Source organism: Budorcas taxicolor, chromosome 2 (assembly GCF_023091745.1).
Source record: "Budorcas taxicolor isolate Tak-1 chromosome 2, Takin1.1, whole genome shotgun sequence".
In the NCBI taxonomy this organism is placed as follows: domain Eukaryota; kingdom Metazoa; phylum Chordata; class Mammalia; order Artiodactyla; family Bovidae; genus Budorcas; species Budorcas taxicolor.
This window is the reverse complement of record NC_068911.1, coordinates 142,921,357-142,941,874: the sequence shown is the minus strand read 5'-3', so window position 1 is coordinate 142,941,874 and position 20,518 is coordinate 142,921,357. Positions and strand designations below refer to the sequence as shown.

The window sequence follows — 20,518 nt, the reverse complement described above, 5'->3', positions numbered from 1 at the left end:
GTCCCCAGACCAGCAGGAATAGCATCACAAGGGAACTCAATAAAAATGCAAATTATGGGTCCCAGAACTACAGAATCAAAACTGGGGATGGAATCCCACAACCTTTTAACAAGTGTCCCAGGTGGTAACAGTGAGCACAATTAGAGGACTGTTGCTCTAGAATACAATCAAGAGTTCTAAAGGGCAGAAAAGGAAGCTGTTATCTTTAAAATACACAGCAAACTCAGAGGAAGAAGTCCTCTTCATAATTAAATTTTACCTGGGTTATGTCCTATCCTACTACTTAGTTTTAAAAACTTTCAATCTTTTCCCCTCTTCCACCTTTATTTATAAATGATGACCTTTTCGATGGCTCCTTGGCTGATGGTTTGTGTCGGCAGCATCAGAGTAGCATCGCCCGAGTGGACGCCTGCATCCTCCACGTGTTCAGAAATGGCATGGGAGATGACCTGGCCAGAAGAAGATTTGAGAAAGAGTTGTCAGCTCTTCTTCTATGAAGCTGCTGCCTGGCATACCCCCTTAATTCTAACAGATACCTCCAGCTTTGAGCAGTTTCTTTGCCAAGTCTCCAGTGAGGGGGCAGTAGGAACCGCACATGTAGCCTCACCAAGCCTCCCTGTTCAGTGACAGACCACCTTGTGGGCAGCTGAGAATGTCTGGGAGCTTACCTCCCTATTCCATTTATTAGAATCACTATAAATGCTAGGAAAAGAAGGCAAACAAGCCAACTCATGGCACTACTGGTAAAGAATCCAGCTGCTAATGTAGGAGACACAAGAGACATGGGTTCAATCACAGGATTGGGAAAATCCCCTGGAGGAGGATACAGTAATCCACTCCAGTATCTTGCCTGGAGAACCCCATGGACATAGGAGACGTGTTGGGCTACTATCCACAGGGTCTCAAAGAGTCAGACATGACTGAGCGACTAAAACTTTACACTAAACTTTCAAGCCAACTTGTAATGACTTTTAAGAATAGATAGGAAACTAACACATTCTGGGGGCACTGGAGACATCTTTGTCCTTTCCTTCCAGGTTAAGTTTTAAACACTGGAAAAGAAAAGACAGAAGAGGTGAATTCAAGCTTAGGTAAATGTCATAACTTAGGTGGATCAGAAAGAAAATGTAAGATCTGAAGATCAAGGGATTCTTATCACCTCCACACCATAACCAAATGAGCTAATTCACCACCTACAAGAGATCTTTAAATGAAAATTTGAGACAGGAGGGAGTGTGTGTTTGATCACTCAGTCATATCTAATTCTTTGCAACCCCATGGACTGTAGCTTGCCAGGCCCCTCTGTCCATGGGATTTTTCAGGCAAGAATACTGGAGTGGGTTGCCATTTCCTCCTCCAGGGGATCTTCCTGAAGAGAGAAGGAAAACAAGAGGGAAATATTCTTATCCTCTTTTAAAGGCAAGAAAATCAAGGCAATATAAGAATAAATAATGCAAGTACAAGTGTCTATATGACCAAGACAGGATTTTGAACCCTTATCTGTCAGATTGCAAAGTTTATGGCCTCAGTCACTATAACCTAAATGTTAACAGTATGTGTGTCTTCAGAAAATGATAAAGCTGAGAGTATGGGAGAATGATTGGGTAACTGTAAAAGACTTAAATAAATTACAGTGAAAATTTGTTTGTCAGATTTACAGATGACTTAAAGCAAAGTGACATTTGAGAGCCAGTACTCCTGCTGTCACTTCCCTGATAGCTCAGTTGGTAAAGAATCCACCTGCCATGCAGGAGACCCTGGTTCAATTCCTGGGTCAGGAAGATCCACTGAAGAAGGGATAGGCTACCCACTCCAGTATTCTTGCGCTTCCCTTGTGGCTCACCTGGGAAAGAATCCACCTGCAATGCAGGAGACCTGGGTTCGATCCCTGGATTGGGAAGATCCCCTGGAGAAGGGAAAGGCTACCCACTCCAGTACTCTGGCCTAGAGAATTCCATTGACTCTATAGTCCATGGGGTTGCAAAGAGTCAGACATGACTGAGTGACTTTCACTTTCACTTCCATTCCTGCTGTCACTTATGAGTTCTGGGACCTGGGCAATGTACTTTAGATGTTTAGCCATGGTTGCCAATAAGATAGGAATGAGAATGGTATTTGCCTCATAGAATGTTTGTAAGGATGAAAAAGAACACAAGTACAGTCTGGAATGATATTTAGTGTAGAGTAAGCTCTCAAATTTTTTATACTGTCTAGCAATGGGCAGGCAATGTCCCACTGATCAAACCAGTCAATCCTAAAGGAAATCAGTCCTGAATATTTATTGGAAGGACTGATGCTGAAGCTGAAACTCCAATATTTTGGCCACCTGATGCACAGACCTGGCTCACTGAAAAAGACCCTGATGCCAGGAAAGACTGAGGACAGGAGGAGAAGGGGGCAACAGAGGATGAGATGGTTGGATGGCATCACAGACTCAATGGACATAAGTTTGACCAAACTCCAGGACATAGTGAATGATAGGGATTCCTGGCATGCTGCAGTATAGGAGGTCACAGAGTCAGACACAAATGAGACACTGAACAGAAACTATGTCCTATTGAGCTCTGAAAACATTATAACATGTCTGAAGTATTATGTACTTCATGAGTACATCATAAGAAATGCTGGACTGGAAGAAACACAAGCTGGAATCAAGATTGCCGGGAGAAATATCAATAACCTCAGATATGCAGATGACACCACCCTTATGGCAGAAAGTGAAGAGAAACTAAAAGCCTCTTGATGAAAGTAAAAGAGGAGAGTGAAAAAGTTGGCTTAAAGTTCAACATTCAGAAAATGAAGATCATGGCATCCAGTCCCATCACTCCATGGGAAATAGATGGGGAAACAGTGGAAACAGTGTCAGACTTTATTCTTTGGGGCTCCAAAATCACTGCAGATGGTGATTGCAGCCATGAAATTAAAAGACGCTGACTCCTTGGAAGGAAAGTTATGACCAACCTAGATAGCATATTCAAAAGCAGAGACATTACTTTGCCGACTAAGGTCTGTCTAATCAAGGCTATGGTTTTTCCTGTGCTCATGTATGGATGTGAGAGTTGGACTGTGAAGAAGGCTGAGCACCGAAGAATTGATGCTTTTGAACTGTGGTGTTGGAGAAGACTCTTGAGAGTCCCTTGGACTGCAAGGAGATCTAACCAGTCCATTCTGAAGGAGATCAGCCCTGGGATTTCTTTGGAAGGAATGATGCTAAAGCTGAAGCTCCAGTACTTTGGCCACCTCATGCAAAGAGTTGCCTCATTGGAAAAGACTCTGATGCTGGGAGGGATTGGGGGCAGGAGGAGAAGGGGACGACCGAGGATGAGATGGCTGGATGGCATCACTGACTCGATGGACATGAATTTGGGTAGGCTCCGGGAGTTGGTGATGGACAGGGAGGCCTGGCATGCTGCAGTTCATGGGTTCCCAAAGAATCAGACATGACTGAGCAATTGAACTGAACTGAAGGAGATGGTGAAGGACATAAAGCCTGGAGTGCTGTAGTCCATTGAGTCACAAAGAGTCAAACATGACCTAATGACTATTCGATAAAAGGGTACTTAAACTGTAGATTATATAAGAGGTCATCATTACTATAAATGTAATTTTTTTTAACAACACTACTTTGAACTGTTAATCTGGAAGAAAAAAAACAAGCAAAAAAAAAAAACCAAAACTTTATCATTTTCAGTAGAGTGTAAAGTAAAAGATGAAGTCCAAGATAAAATCCATTTTATTTCCTTAAAGCAAATAGAATGATATGGACTCTAAAATATAACTTTCTCTGTTTCAAGATAAGTAATAAATGCCTTACTAGTACAACCTTAAACCTAAAGAAAGGCAGTCTTCATACTCTCATCTCTCCCTGAAGTTAGAGACATTGATTGTATTAGTGATACCAGATGTGATGTGGTAAGTCAATTTTATATTATCTTTATCCATCAGCTCTGTTTAGTTTTGTCTTTATCAACCCAATAAAAAGGGGGAGGATGGAAAATCAAGAGAGATGAAGAAGTAGGGATTCAATTAGGAACTTCAGAAAGAAAAGTATCAGATTTTTTTATGATATCCACTGAAACATAAAAGGAAACCCGCAGACAAAGGAAAATTAGAGAGAAAATCTATTCAAAAAGAATGAGTACAGGATGATAATTAATTTTGAATGTCATCAAAGAGAAATTCTAACATGAAAAGCAGAAGAAATGATACCTATGACACAACTGAATTGTCAGTGAATTTGAACATTTTTTGACTGAGCAGCTTGTCCATTATTATTAGAGACCTATTTTGTAGAAATCATGAGCTCTAATCTGTGCTATGTTTCTAAATTGCCAAGGAAAAAAATTGATGGGAAGGCAGGGATGGGGGAAGTGGGGGGTGATGCAACACTTACTCGTCCGTCTTTGCCAACAGCATCCATTTCCACTTCCCGGGCCCCCTCAATAAATTTCGTCAGCACCACTGGGTGTTCCTGTCATCAAGGAAAACAGGGTGGGGAGAATCTTTAGCTGAAATTTTATGCAAAGTGTCAAGTAAATCATGTACCTTAAGTCAATACTTGGGCAAAACTTGAAAAAAAGCTCCTCAACACACAGCACAAATTCATTAGCCAATTTGTTTAGTAAGAACAAGGTCACTCTCTGCTTACAGTGAGGAACAGGAAATCTTTCTCCAATTTTGAGTCCTCAGTGAATTGAACATGAGTTTTGAAGTTTCAAATGTAGACTCTAGGTGAGTTAGAGAAAAAAAGGAGGCAAAGGAGAGGACAGAATGCGGCTCCTTTACTTGTCTCCAGAATTATAAATATCTCTCTATTTTATTTATATCAGTTTTTAGTTCAGGTATTTTTTCTCTTCTTTATCTTTTCCAAGCACTACAATTTCCTCAATCACTTCTCTACATGAGAATTGAGAATGAACTTAGAAGGAGAGAAGTATTTTGTTTCAGTTTTGTTAGACCAAAGATGGAATTATTTACCTGAAATTGGCATGCTTTAAATCACTTCTACAATATGACGTTTGCAACTGCAAAATCAAACATTCTTCAAAATGTTCTTGCTTTCTCAGCTGTTTCAGACCCCTTAATATTCTTTTACGTCTGCCCCCACTCAACTCCTCCACAGCAGTACTGCAATGCCCTCCACAGCCCAATCACTACGTGCTTTTTCCAAACTAATTGAAGCGGTTCAATGAATACCTCGAGTTTAAATATCTCTTCTCCTCTTTGTGCGAGACCCTCGCACACTGCACACTTGCTGTTTTCTTGTCAAAACCTGCCTTTACCTATCTCCATGCCTCTCCTCCCCCAATGTACACCAGCTTCTCTCCTCACTTCATCTTTCAAACTTCAACCCATCCTTCAAGGCCTGGCTCCAATACCAACTCCTCCCTGAAGCCTTCTCTAAACATCTCTTTTTATTCTGAACACAAACCCCTTCTGCCCACTATCATGGAGTTCATCATCTTTGGCATGTGTGTTGAATTTAATATATCTTATCTCCTTTAGCAGAACACTTTAAATAGAATGGAATTTAGTGAAAAATTCAAAATAACCCATGTCTTACGCCATAAATAAGCTGTTCTCTTCTCACATTTATTATTAAATGAAGAAATTTTCCCCACTCCCTTTTCTTCAAAAGCCTATTAGGCATTAAACTGTTGATTAGCCACACACATACACAAAAAAACTTTTTAATCTCTGTTCCTTCTTTTAAAAATATTGAATATTTAGTGTTGGCAGGCCTGGAAGAGCTGTATTGGGACCTTTGTGGGAATTTTCCACAAAATATATAATGATAACAATATAACTGCAAAAAAAAAAGATAAAGTTCAATAGCTGTCTTAGTTTCTCTAGCCAAGCCTAAGACAGAGGTTCTTGTTCAAGTGATTTATTAAGGGATTGAGAAAAGCAGGATGGGACACAGGGAATAAAACTAGGTAGTTTGTGGGGTCACTGGGGACTGGATTCAGCTTCACCCCACAGGGAGCTCTGAGTTACAGCACAGAGTAAGTCCTAACTTGAAGCAAAGGGCAGTCACTGTCCAGGGTTTGAGGGTGGTGGTGAGGTGAGGGGTCTTGCTTCCTGGTGCCAGAAGCTCCCATTTGACTGAGAATAGTTATCCTGAGTGGGCTTTCCAGGTGGCACAGTGGTTAAGAAGCTACCTGCCAGTGCAAAAGAAGTGAGTTTGATCCCTGGGTCGGGAAGAGCTCCTGGAACAGGAAATATCAACCCACTTCAGTATTCTTGTTTGGGAAATTCCAAGGACAGAGGAGCCTGGTGGGCTATAGTCCATGGGGTCACTAAGAATCAGACACGACTTAGCAACTAAACAACAACAAGTTATCCTGAGAAATGTAGCTGGGAGGTATCATCAGCTATCACAGCAGCTGAGGGGTGGGTGCCCCCACAGGTAAAGGATCTGAGGGGGGCAACAACATCATTCTCTATCTTGACCAATCAAACACATTTACAAATAGCCCTTACTATGTTGAGGAAGAAGATTTCTTAATAAACTTCAACCTTTCAGCAGTTGGCTTTCTTAAAGCACTTTCTTCCTTAGGTATCCATGATCACATTTTCAGGCTTCTTTCTCAGACTCCTTCATGGTTCTTTCTTCCCTACTCAGCCCTCAAATGCCAGTATTCTTTTCCTCTCTGTCTTAACTGTTCCTTTTCCTCTATACTCTCCCCAGTGACTGCTTCCAATCTTCAAACTTCGGTTCCAGTAATAAGCTATTGACTTCCAAATATATATTTATCTCTCTTTAGCTGTGATCTTGATCTTCAATTTTGAATCTGTATAACCCTCTTCTTTCTAAACATCTGCATTTGAACTCTTCACAGGCACCACATATACAAAAGGTCAAAAATTAGATACGATTTTCCCCTCTAAAATTTCTCTCCTTAAGTGTTCCTTGTTTCAATAAATGGTGCCTCTGTCCATCCAGCTGACTAAGGCAGAAACTCGGGAATCATCCTTCATCCTCTCTTTACCCTCTGTCTCCATCCATGCACATCCTGAATGCACATCCTCAATATTTCTAGAACACATGCCCTTCCCTCCATCTGTACTATCACTGATCTTTTTTTTCTTTTTTGGCCCCAACACACGGTACGTGGGATCTTAGTTCCCCAACCAGGGATCATACCTGCACCCCTTGTCTTGGAAGTGCAGAATCTTAACCACTGGACTGCTAGGGAAGCCCCTTTACTCTCATTATTCTTTTATATAAATATATATAATTTTATTTATTTATTTATTTGGGGGTGTGCCGGGTCTTTATTACTGCACGTGTTTTTCTCTAGTTGCAGCAAGTGGGGGTTACTCCCCAGTTGTGGTGTGTGGGCTTCTCACTGCAGTGACTCTTCTTGTTGCAGATAGGGTGTGAAGGCTTCAACAGTTGCAGCAAGAAGGCTCAGTAGTTACAGCTCCCAGCTCTAGAGCACAGGATCAATAGTTGTGATGCACGGACTTAGTTGCTTCACGGCCTGTGGGATCTCCCCCAGGAACTGAATCTGTGTCTCCTGCACTGGAGGATTCTTTACCACTGAGCCACCAGGGAAGCCCCGCTATCATCATTCTGATCCAAGGCACTGTCATCTCTACCCTGAGCTACACAATAGCCTCCTAACCTCTCTCCATGAATTCAGTCTTGTCCCAGATTTATTTCACTCTCTGTACTGCAGAAGAGAAATTTTTCTTAAGCTTTCAATTGCTCCTTTTTTAAAATGGAAGTATAATTGATTCACACTCTTGCATTAGTTTCAGGTGTACAGCACAGTGACTCAGTAAGAAAATATGACTAAAATCTAAACTCAGTGACTGACAAGGTTCTCTCTATCTGCTCCTTCACTTTCTACCCTATCATCATTATAATTAACACTTCCTACCATGTTTGGCATCCTAGGCATAAAAGTGAGTGTTTTGTCATTTTCTAGAAATTTCATGCCCTTTCTCAGCTTCAGGCCTTTATACTTGCTGTCCTTTCTTACTTCATATCCATGATGTAAACCTTTTAATTCTGAATCAACAATTCTGAACCAAATTAAAAGTCCCTTCTTCAGAGACTGGTCCCTAATTCTTTTATACTTTCTCTCAACATCATGTATTTTTGCTCATCATATTTAATCATCATTATTTGATGTCTTATGTTCCTAATAAAGAGAGTCATCTGTGAGCACAGAGACTCTTTTCATGAATGTAATTCCTGATTCTGAGAATACTGCCACTATGTAGCAGGTGCTAAATATGAATGGGGAGAAGGCAATGACACCCCACTCCAGTATTCTTGCCTGGAGAATCCCATGGGTGGAGAAGCCTGATGGCTGCAGTCCATGGGGTCACTAAGAGTCAGATATGACTGAGCGACTTGACTTTCACTTTTCACTTTCATGCATTGGAGAGGGAAATGGCAACCCACTCCAGTGTTCTTGCCTGGAGAATCCCAGGGACGGGGGAGCCTGGTGGGCTGCAGTCTATGGGATCGCAGAGTCGGACACGACTAAAGCAACTTAGCAGCAGCAGCAGCAAATATGAATGGATACATAATAGCTCATCGAACTTGGGTCTCCTGCATTTCAGCCAGATTCTTTACCATCTGAGCCACCAGGAAAGCCTTACGTAGAAGGTCATAATGAATGGTAGTTTTACACTGCTGCTGCTGCTGTCACTTCAGTCGTGTCCGACTCTGTATGACCCGATAGATGGGAGCCCACCAGGCTCCCTCGGCCCTGGGATTCTCCAGGTAAGAACACTGGAGTGGGTTGCCATTTCCTTCTCCAATGCATGAAAGTGGAAAGCGAAAGTGAAGTCGCTCAGTCGTGTCCAACTCTTAGCAACCCCATGGACTGCAGCCCACCAGGCTCCTCCGCCCATGGGATTTTCCAGGCAAGAGTACTGGAGTAGGGTGCCATTGCCTTCTCCAAGTTTTACTCTAAGTTCACTGAACTGAGAATCCCAGGTCCTGCTGTAGTTTAATGGAAGACTTCAACTTAGTACTCCATTAGGACATCTCTATGATACAACTTTGGGCCTGTTAGGATTCTATCCATATGAAAAAAAAATTATTTAAAAAATATTCTACCAAACAGAGGGCCTATGAAATCCAATATCCCAGACAGAGAAAACCTGCCTCATCACTCACATGAGACTAGCTGGGTGTAGCTGCTGTTTTCTCAAAACATCAGCATTGCAGGATCCCTCTCAGGGAGTGCAACAGAGAAGAGGACCATGTCCGACTTCAGAACACATTAATGAAAACTGGCCCGTTGGACAAAGTCCCTCCTCAGTTACCTAACTTTCACAAAGAGTGAATTCAAAATCCACTTGGTTGCTTTTTTTTTTTTTTCACTCTTTGTCTCTCCTCACTCTTTATCATTACCCACTTTTTACACTGAACAAATTTCTATGGGGAGCAGCTGCCACACAGAGAGGAAGCCCGACTTCATGCGTGCAGGAACTATCCACACTCTTTATTCCTCTTTGAAGTGCCTCTGATTTCACTGCTTGGCTCCCTCCAAACTCCACTGCCTAACATCAAACTCTTCTCTATGAGTTGTGCTTTCTCTCTCTCTCCTTTTTTTTCTTTTAGCCCCAACTAGCTTTTGAAAGCTTTTAAAAAGAAAACGTTACTTTTATCCTCTACAGTATGAGGTCTGCAAATCAATAACCCCACTGGGTAAATCTTAAATGGATCACACTGAGGTAATGCCGAAGGAGAAAGTAAAAGCTGGGGGCAGTGGAGGAAGGTGGTTGAGTGGCCAGAAAATTATAAACATTTTCATTAACTTACAAATGGAATGTACCAGAATGAGAAAAATCAATAGGTGAGTGAGGGGATTTACTATTAAAGTTGGAGCGTTGACTAAGGCAAAGAACATCTCTCCAGGTCTGAGAATTAAAAATCAGGGAAGCCGTCACTTGTTCGTGATGACCATGGTTGGGCTGCCTGTAAGACGGGGAATCCCATGGGTAACTTGACCAGCATCTAACTCGTGAACAAAGTTCATGCTTATCCAGCCTTGCTCCTGGAGACTAAAATTGTGTAAAACTCTATTATGTTAAATATTCACTGGTCTTCCCCTTCTTCCATTAACCCCAAGGATTCAAATATAATTAAATGCATTTGCGTTTTCTCATTTCTGTATTTAGGAGAATAATGGGTAGAAGAAAAAAAAAAGGAAAAACATCCCATGCAAAGCAAAACAACATATAAACAAGGTAGCAATTAACAGAAGAGGTAAAAGTCGCCAAGAGGAAACAGGACACTACCTGAGAGACTCTAGTGGCCTCCTCTAGGAATTTTTTCATCTCATCCTCGGAGAATACCACATTCATGGCAGACCCGCTGAGTAAGAAGGGGAAAAAAAAAAAGAGGTCAATTTCTTTCACCACTTCGGAAGTAAAGCATGCTATACACGATTGCTTCTCATAGTAGTTCCAGGAAAACTCTAGTTCCAATTTAGGGTAAGTAAGAAGGTGTCTCTTTCTACATCGAAACTTTATGTAATCAACAGGACAATCAACCAAAGCAAAAAGTCCCCCAGGTTGGGGACGGGGAAAGGGGGTGAGAACTGTGAGAATACCCAAAGAGAACAATGGTAGGTCTTAGAGATGACACATTCTCACGGTTCATCCTTTCTCTTTATCATTTTAACTCTCTTCTGGTTCAAGGTAACACTTAAAACTGTAACAAGATCCCTGCCAGGCCATAGTTTTCTAAACTTGCGTCTTCAGAGTTCACTACCTATAGCAGATTTTAACCCACAAATATGCTGTCAAAACAGGTCATTCCACTATCTCAGCTGGGTTACGAAAGAATCAGTTTTTTTTAGTAACATTTGCTAATATAAGGTGCAGTATCTGATTGAAATATATTCAACTGTGTCCTTTCAAATTCTTGAGAAAGAATACTATCTGAAATCAATTTATTCGGAAAGCTGGCATTTGCAGAATGGGATAGGAGGGGAGGAAAGAACGGAAACTAAGAGGAAGGGAAGCCATAAGGAAGAAAAATATCACTTTCTACTTCCTTTTAAAAAGTAGCATTCGCCTTACCTTTTCTACTATACTGCAAATTTTATGCATAAAGAGCTTTCAATTTCTTCATCTATTTAAGGCAAGAAGGCTAAGGTAATAATAATGTTGATAATTCACAGCCTAAGAAACTAAAAGATATGGAATGAAATGATGAGAAGACGCACAGAAGTCAGAGTTCCTTTCTGCAAACCTCCTTAAATGTCTATGTTGTTGAAATTAACTTACATTAATACCTCAGAGAAGTAGTATTATCAGAATGTGGTTTACACAAAATGTCATTTAAATAATAAGGAAAGTTTTCCACCTCATTTGAAATTTTTCATTATTTTAAAGGATCGCATCTCCAATTCCATTTACACTTGCAAATTGTGCTCAGCAAATTACGCTTCTCTTATTTATCCCCTGTTCACTGAAATTGTTCCTCACATGTGGTAACATCTGAAGAAAATAAGTAACAGTTGACGACTTCTCCTTTGATGGTAAAATTTAGTTTCCAAGTTTATTATAAAAGACACTGTCCATGTCCTCCAACATTATAATTCACTTATTAAAAATTATGATCTCAAAAAGAACCCCACAATATTCAAACCACAAGCACTATTGGAAGGAGATGGCAAAAGTCAAAGATTAACTTTCATTTCTGAGTATCAGAAAACAGACGCTGTTGGGGTGAGAGACACCCCAATCTTGTTTTGTTTTTGCTCTTCGGTTTTTTAAATCGTCCTCTTCTCTAATATAAAGGTATATCCTCCCTTTACTCGGCAAGGAGAGGGCGTAAGCCATGCTTCTAAGAGGTAGGACTGGAGACACTATTGTCACTCCCAGAAGGAAAAGCATGAACTGCGCTGAAGAATAGTGCCCAGGTCCTCACCCTGGCTTTGTTGGCGGGGGGATTGTCGATGGATTTACAAATTACTACACATCAAAGCCTAGTGCTCCTAGCATACAGAATGCAGTTTGGTATCTCCTATTTCTGAATAATTGTTTCAGAACACAATATATTACCTCAAAACATAGGAAGGTCTCAACAAGCAGGGGTAGCCCACAGACTTCGCAAATTCCAATGCCTCATTCTAATTAACAGAAACAACAAAATGCATGAATAGTGTAAAATAGTCAATAAAAATGCAGAATGGTATCATTAGAACAAGTGGTAACTCAACTCCTTTTATTCTTCCTCTCAAAAGACACCATTAAAATGTAAATTGGACATAGAAATACATAAAATTTCTAGTTTCTAATTCTAAATATCAAATCTAGTTCAAAAATAGTGTGAACTTCTTTTCATTGTCAGAATCTTAATGAGAATACTCCTATCAATTTATAACCCCCATTTAACTGCAATCATGGAAATATAGCAACTTTAAAAAGTAAATTCACTCAGCATAGTGTATTCTATCTGCCCTGCAGTTAACATCCACAGTAGCTAGCATTCAGGTCGTGACTTTTCAAGAGGAAATGTTAAAAACATACATGTAGTTCTCGTCTTACCAAAGTGTTAACAGCTTTCCATGGTGCCTGAGCCACCTTCAGCTCATCCAAGACAGCTGAGAAGATGGAGCGATCCTCAGCCCTGTCAATCTGCAGAGGACTCGTGCCCATGATCTTGACGCCATTCTTGTACAGGGGGACTGCCAGGTTGTTTGGAATCTGGCCCCCAACTGATATGATGCAGCCACCACATGCCTGAAAAATATGTCCTCAGTATCAGCTATCGGATGATGAATAACTGTGCTAATACAACTGCCTCCATTTCCTTACTGAAAACGTGGAACATGATTGTGATATTTTCATTATTCCCATCAATGGATAATATTAAGTTATGCCACAGAGAGATAAGTGGATTTCTTCCTGACTTTCCAGGTACACACACATGCACACGCACACTAGTCACTCAGTCATGTCCACCTCCTTGCAACCCCATAGACTGTAGCCTGCCAGGATCCTGTCCATAGAATTCTCCAGTCAAGAGTACTGGAGTGGATAGCCATTCCCTTCTCCAGGGGATCTTCCCAACCGAGGGATCAAACTCGCGTGTCCTGCATTGCAGGCAAAGTCTTTACTGTCTGAGCCGCCAGGGAAGTCCCCAGGCACACACCATCCAAAATCTTTGTTAAGACTCCCAGAAAACTACATGTGATTAGCATGAAAGACTCCTGTATATGATTACCAAGTATGACTTCCATACAATTGCATGTCAAAGTATGACATTTGCATGTGTGGCAATTAGAAAATCAAGTCAATGACTATTTTCATCCTGCACTTTATATTATATTCAATTAATTCTTGAACTACTGTTGTAATTTCCTGAATGGATACAGATCTCTCCTTTTAACATTCATCTCTGCTGTTCCTCTCCACTCCAGCACTTCACATTCAGATTGTGCATGCGTGCTAAGTCGCTTCAGTCACATCTGACTCTTTGTGACCCCATGGACTGTAGCCCACCATGGACAGGCTCCTCTGTCCATGGGATTCTCCGGGCAAGAATACTAGAGTGGGTTGCCATTTCCTTCTCCAGGGGATCTTCCCAACCCAGGGATCGAACCCATGTCTGTTACATCTCCTGGATTGGCAGGTGTGTTTTTTTTATCACTAGTGCCAGATGGGAAGCCACACATTCAGACTAATTGTTCACAAGACTCCTCACCAAGTTACTCCTATATTCAGAGTTCTCCAAATGCTTCTGTTGCCTAAAGGGTAAAGTGTTAACTCTTCACCGCCAGGGCCATTAAGGCTTTCCAGTCTTATTTACAATCACTCCTCTCAGCGCCAGGAAGACCACCTACCCACTGTCACCACCTACGTGCTTTCCCACCAGCAAGCTCTCTCACCGCTTAACCTTTCCCGGCCTTGTTTCCTTCCTTCCTTCTCCTTCCCCTTATCTAAACTAACCACCCCTGAAGTGCAGTCTAAATCCTAATTCTCACTTTGACATCCTCTCCCCTTTACTGCTGCCTTGGTACCTGAACAGTACCCGTAACTGATTTTAGTTCTTATTTCTGTGCTATTTGCCATATAAGCAGTCCTTGAATCATTAACATTAATCTCCTATGAAGAGTCAAAATAGTAAGTTTTTTTTCAAGCCCCCAAAATCCCAAATTTCTCAAGACTAGTGTTACAGAGATGATGGGGGAATCAGTGAGGGACAGTGGGGAATTGGATTTGGACTTAGAAGTCCCTCTCCTTCCTGGTTCCCTCTGTGAAACTCTCCCTGGGGTTCCATCCCCTTGTCTATAAAATTAGGATAATAATACCTGTCTACTTCATAAGATTTCTATGTATGTAGATCAAATAGGATAATAAACATTAAAGGTGTTACACCTTGTAAGTGTATAAATAAGACATTATTATTTATGTTAGAAAATATTACAATATCAGATAGGCCGTTGATCTTGGCATAATTTGCCTTTGCCTTAACAACCTACAGTTGAATATTACTGAAGTAATAGATGGCACTAGTGTTAAAGAATCTACCTGCCAATGCAGCAGACATAAGAGGCAGGGGCTCAATCCCTAGGTGGGAAGATCCCCTGGAGGAGGAAATGGCAACCCACTCCGGTATTCTTGCCTGGAGAATCCCATGGACAGAAGAACCTGGCAGGCTACAGTCCATAGGGTTACAAAGAGTTGGATATGACTGAAATGACTTAGCACACACACAAATGTTTTTTTGTCACTGTTTGAAATTATTCTGAAATATTACCAAAAGGGGCGAAACTAATTTCTCTCTGATAAGAGAAATTATATACTACCTAAGCAAACACCCTGCAATTGAGTATTTAAATGCATTGTAAACATTATGGAAAATAACGGCCCACATTTCTGCATACTTATGAGTACACTTAAGCTGCTTTTATCATCATTTTTATGTTCACTATTTATTTTATGTAAAACTTTTAATAAAAATTATTTTCTTAACTATAGTATTTTTATTTGCTTATTATTTTAGTTTATTAGTGGCATTAATATTTTAGAGACTAAGAAACTAATTCTTCAATTAAATATTAAATATATACAAAAAGTCTCTTATGTGAAAGTCTTTAAAAATAAATTCTAAAATTAAGGGAGAAGTAACCAGCTATGAGCAAATATTAGAGTCAATTGGACTAAAATAGGCATTTAAAGATGAATAAAAAAACTGTGTGTAATAAATACATCAGTAGTTTCCAAAATAACTCTATGGAATTGATTTCAATTTTTCAATAAATTAACAACTTTAGAAATAATAATACAAACTGCTGCTCCTGTTTCGTGTCCAACTGTTTGCAACCCCACAGACTGTAGCCCACCAGGCTCATCTATCCACGGGATCCCAGGCCAGAATACTGGAGTGGGTTGCCACTTCTTTCTCCAAGGGATCTTCCAGATCCAAGGACCAAACTGGGTCTCCTTCTTGGCAGGCAAATTCTTTATCACTGAGCTACCTGGGAAGCCCCATAATATAAACTACTGCTACTTAAATACATTCTATGTGTGCATGCTAAGTCATGTCTGACTCTGTGACCCCATGGACTGTAGCTCATCAGGCTCCTCTGCCCATGGGATTCTTCAGGCAAGAATACTAGAGTGTGTTGCCATGCCCTCCTCTAGGGGATCTTCCCAATCCAGGGATTGAACCTACATCTTTTATGTCTCCTGCATTGACAAGTGGACTCCTTACCACTAGTGACACCTGGGAAGCCCATTTAGTACATTACTATACACCTAAACTACATTTTGACCCTCATGGTTTTCACTCTGAGGCAATTATTACTTATACCTATTTTACAGCTAAATAAACAGGCTTGGTAAAGGTCAAGTGACTTGCTGATATTTCTTACCTAGCAAACACAGAATTACTTGAATGAGATTCTGCATATTGTAAAGCAGCTATGCTTACCTAATATGCCAAGTCTGAATTTGAAATCAATCCTGTTTTTCCTGGCTTGTTTCAAAGGTGGTGAATGTTAAAGGGTAGAAGAGATATTTCTTAAACATTCTTTTTGGGAAGTAGTAGATAAAAACACTTTCACTTCAATATCCTATTCTCATCATTGACCTCCAAAAATAAAGACCATTACTTGGAAGACAAATCATGTCCATAGGAAGGTTTCTGAGTAATGGTGTGATGGTTGAGTGCAGATTTTGCCTGCACAGCAAAGGGAATTCAGTAAAAGAGAACATATTTGAGGGATGAAGTTAATAGAGGAGAATTTTGTGGAAGAATTTTATCTTAGATTGGTCCCAACTCTAAGCACAGAGCTTGTAGAGATAAGAGAAGAGAATCTGGTATCCTACACAGATGAATTAATATCATATACAATCACTTACACTTAATTTCAAGTAATTTACTGAAGCAAAATATTCTAAAATACAGATTTGTTTCACAGATTTCTAAATATGTTAGGCCTAAAATAATTCCACTAGGCTCCCAAAGTTCTACTGATCTTACCTAAACTTGTTTGTAGCTTAGTTTCCTAGTTTTTAAATCTGATATCATGAAGCTAAGGCATCACCTTACAAAAATATTTCTCCAATAATTTTTAAGCTGAAATCACACCACAAATTTATTTTTAGTGGTGAGGAATAAACAGAAAATACTTCAGATGTATTTCAGATCATTTCAGTTTCTTTTACATATTAATCACTTAGGTCAGTCCTTATTTTACAGACAAATTAAATGTTTTAATATAGACAGAATGCAATATAAGAAAGTTTGTCTTACTAACAGAAATATCATTTACTTCACCAAAAAATAGCCCTGATTTTTGTAATTTCATCTATTTTCTCTAATTTACATCTTCACTATTTATACGTCAGTGAGGTTGCTCATGCATTATATTTCAGTAATTCACATTTTAGTAAAACATTTGTATCATTTCAGACAGGATCTTAAGATAATATTTAATTGCAATGAAACCAAATGCTAGGAATGAAACCCAATTCTAGTTTAGAGTGATCCATTCCCTAAGGTGTTTTGCCTATCACTGATTCATGTCTGTCACTCTTTGATTCACTTAACTCAAGCTGTAATACAAAGGTACCACTGTCTATTATAATATGATGTGCTTAGTTGCTCAGTTGTGTCTGACTCTTTCCAACCCCGTGACCCATTTGCTGACTGTAACCCGCCAGGCTCCACTGTCCACAGGATTCTCCAGGCAAGAACACAGGAGTGGGTTGCCATGTCCTTCTCCAATACATACGGCATTAGGTGTTAAAAATAGGAGAATTAAATCATTAATCAGAGTACATCTTTATAGGGTATGATCCAGTAAATTACACATCGTAAAAGAAAAAAAAATACATAATCAGGACTCAAATCAGACAGGACATCATAAAGTGTCAAACATGTTGCCTGAATTTTTAAACTCGACCTGTTTTTTAATGAGCAAATACTAAAAGAATTAAGAAATGGGTCCCAAATAGGGTTTGGAAGTAAAAGAAAATTAATGTGCTTTGCTTTTAACTTTTCAAACCATGAGTCTCCAAAGAAAGAAAGGGAAATGTGAAGTTAGAAAGGATCTGTGAGAGTCTCCCTCATCGTCATAGTCTATAAAGATTATTGCATAACCCATCACGACTGAAGCGACTTAGCAGCAGCAGCAGCAGCCCAGGGAAACAGATCTAACAATAGATCTAATAAAAGAGGGGCTTCCTAGATGGTGCGGTGGTAAACAATCCATCTGCCAATGCAGGAGATGCAAGAGACATGGGCTTGACCCCTGAGTTGGGAAGATCCCTTGGAGTAGGAAATTGCAACCCATTCCAGTATTTTTGCCTAAAAAATGTCATGGATGGAGGAGCCTGGCAGGCTACAGTCCATGGGATTTCAAAAAGCTGGACGAGGCTGTGTGACTGAGCACACTACTAAAAGAGAAGACCAGTGTTAGCACTTCTATAAACAAAGTAATCATCTTCAACTCATATGCCTCAATATAATTTGAGAATATCTTTTTCCTTTTTAAGGAGTGTCCTAAACAAAACTGAACCAGGCAAAAAATATCATCCATCAAAGCCATGTAGATGGTGTGCTAAGTCGCTTCAGTAGGGTCCTAGTCTTTGTAGTCCCCCAGGATCCTTTATCCGTGGGGGTTCTCTAGGCAAGAATACTTGACTGGGTTGGCCTGCCCTTCTCCAGGGGATCTTCTGACCCAGGGATTGAACTCATGTCTCTTAGTCTTCTGCATTTGCAGGCAGGTTCTTTACCACTAGCACCACCTGGGAAGCTTTATAGATGGCAGACACCCACTTCTCAACGTCTTGGCTCCTCTCCACACTCACACACCAAAACATAAAAAATAAAAATGTAAAGCTCTTCTCAGGGAGCAGAATCCATGAATACAATCATAAGGAATTAATGACTTCAGTTTAAAGGGTTTGCCCTTTACAAGTATAAAAAAAAAAAATGGAGCCAATTATACAGAGTGAAGTAAGCCAGAAAGAAAAACACCAATACAGTATACTAACACATATATATGGAATTTAGAAAGATGGCAACGACGACCCTGTATGCAAGACAGCAAAAAAGACACAGATGTGTATAGCGGACTTTTGGACTCAGAGGGAGAGGGAGAGGGTGGGATGATTTGGGAGAATGGCATTGTAACATGTATACTATCATGTAAGAATCGAATCGCCAGTCTATGTCCGACACAGGATACAGCATGCTTGGGGCTGGTGCACGGTGATGACCCAGAGAGATGTTATGGGGAGGGAGGTGGGAGGGGGGTTCATGTTTGGGAACGCATGTACACCCATGGTGGATTCATGTCAATGTATGGCAAAACCAATACAGTATTGTAAAGTAAAATAAAGTAAAAAAATAAAAAATAAAACCAGAAAAAAAAAAATGCCTGCAGCTAAAGGGATATATCACTACAAATTTTTCTATTTAAAAAAAAAAAAAGAAGAAGAAGTGGAAGGAGATTTCAGCATTTCTAGCATCCTCTCTCACTCAACTTCTGATCCAGACGTCCCTCCAAAGCAGCCTGCTTTTCTCACAGGGCACATCACTTTTCTGACTTCCCCTCAAGGTTTTCTTTCGAGGTGCTCCTTTGATGCCATGGAAACAAGCTTGGTCCTGAACTCAACCAAGTGACCTGGACCAAGGGACCTATCATATTTTCTATCATCCCATGTAGCTATGTATCCTTGGGAAAGCCTATTGCCCTTCTAAGTGACTCAAATGCATGCTTTTAAATAAGATTAGACGTGCTTCCAATTTTCTTCAAATTTACTACTGAATGCTTCAGTGCCTTCCTGATCACTAGGGGCATCCAAGGTCGAACAAGGGCAGCCTCCTGAAAGTTGATGCACATCCGTTATGAGAGACAATGCCTGTAAAGCCTGCTGTGATACATAACAAGCTTATACAAGGAAACGTATACACAAATATACACACATATGTGCCTGATGTGTGCATGTGATATATTAAAATCACATTTCTGTAGGGTAGCATAAAGAATGTATCAATGGTATACTGTTCTTATGCTCTTCAACACAACATTTAAAATTACCTCAGTACATGTAGTGGCACTAAAAAAAGAAAACAATTTTAGCTTCAAATAAGGGCCAGTTTATTTATTTTTATCATACTGAATTCAGTTATAGAAGGACTTCATTAGCATTCATATGTATGAAGGCAACTATAGAAGTTTTCCATCTTTCCTTAAACCACTTCATACAGAAATCATTAACTACGTGTTAACTGCCTGCCACTATCGCTCGTAATGCTTCTTAATATTTTTTAATAATTATGTAACTTTTCAGATATTATGTCATTAATCCCAGTTTTATTTCAACGTCTCAAAGGTAAGTGCCTGGTTTTACAGCTCTCTATCCTCCCTGAATATTTCTCCCTTATGGCAGAAAGCGAAGAAGAACTAAAGAGCCTCCTGATGAAAGTGAAACAGGAAAGTGGAAAAGTTGGCTTAAAACTCAACATTCAGAAAACTAAGATCATGGCATCTGGTCTCATCATTTCACGGCAAATAGATGGGGAAACAGTGATAGACTTTATTCTTTGGGGCTCCAAAATCACTGCAGATGGTGACTGCAGCCATGAAATTAAAAGACGTTTGCTCCTTGGAAGAAAAGATGACTAACCTAGACAGCATATTAAAAAGCAGAGACATTACTTTTCCAACAAAGATCTGTCTAGTCAAAGCTATGGCTTTTCCAGTAGTCATGAATGGATGTGAGAGATGGACTATAAAGAAAGCTGAGCACTGAAGAATTGATGCTTTTGAACTGTGGTGTTGGAGAAGACTCTTGAAAGTCTCTTGGACTGCAAGGAGATCCAACCAGTCCATCCTAAAGGAAATTAGTCCTGAATGTTCATTGGAAGGACAGACGCTAAAACTTAAACTCCAATATTTTGGCCACCTGATGCGAAGGAGCTAACTCATTGGAAAAGACCCTGATACTGGGAAAGATTGAGGGTGGGAGCAGAAGGAGACGACAGAGGATGAGATGGTTGGATGGCATCACTGACTCA

General features: G+C 40.1%; 1 protein-coding gene across 1 annotated transcript in view; it reads right to left on the bottom strand.

The window, feature by feature from the left end:
• Positions 1 to 20,518, bottom strand: part of CPS1 (carbamoyl-phosphate synthase 1) — a 137,328-nt gene that overhangs the window by 20,318 nt on the left and 96,492 nt on the right. The window contains exons 26-30 of the mRNA XM_052660306.1: positions 12,529 to 12,723; positions 12,043 to 12,110; positions 10,270 to 10,345; positions 4,394 to 4,471; positions 342 to 449 (exon numbers count right to left, since the gene is read on the bottom strand). Of these exons, the coding sequence (XP_052516266.1) occupies positions 342 to 449; positions 4,394 to 4,471; positions 10,270 to 10,345; positions 12,043 to 12,110; positions 12,529 to 12,723 (525 nt within the window). The remainder of the gene's footprint in view (positions 1 to 341; positions 450 to 4,393; positions 4,472 to 10,269; positions 10,346 to 12,042; positions 12,111 to 12,528; positions 12,724 to 20,518) is intronic.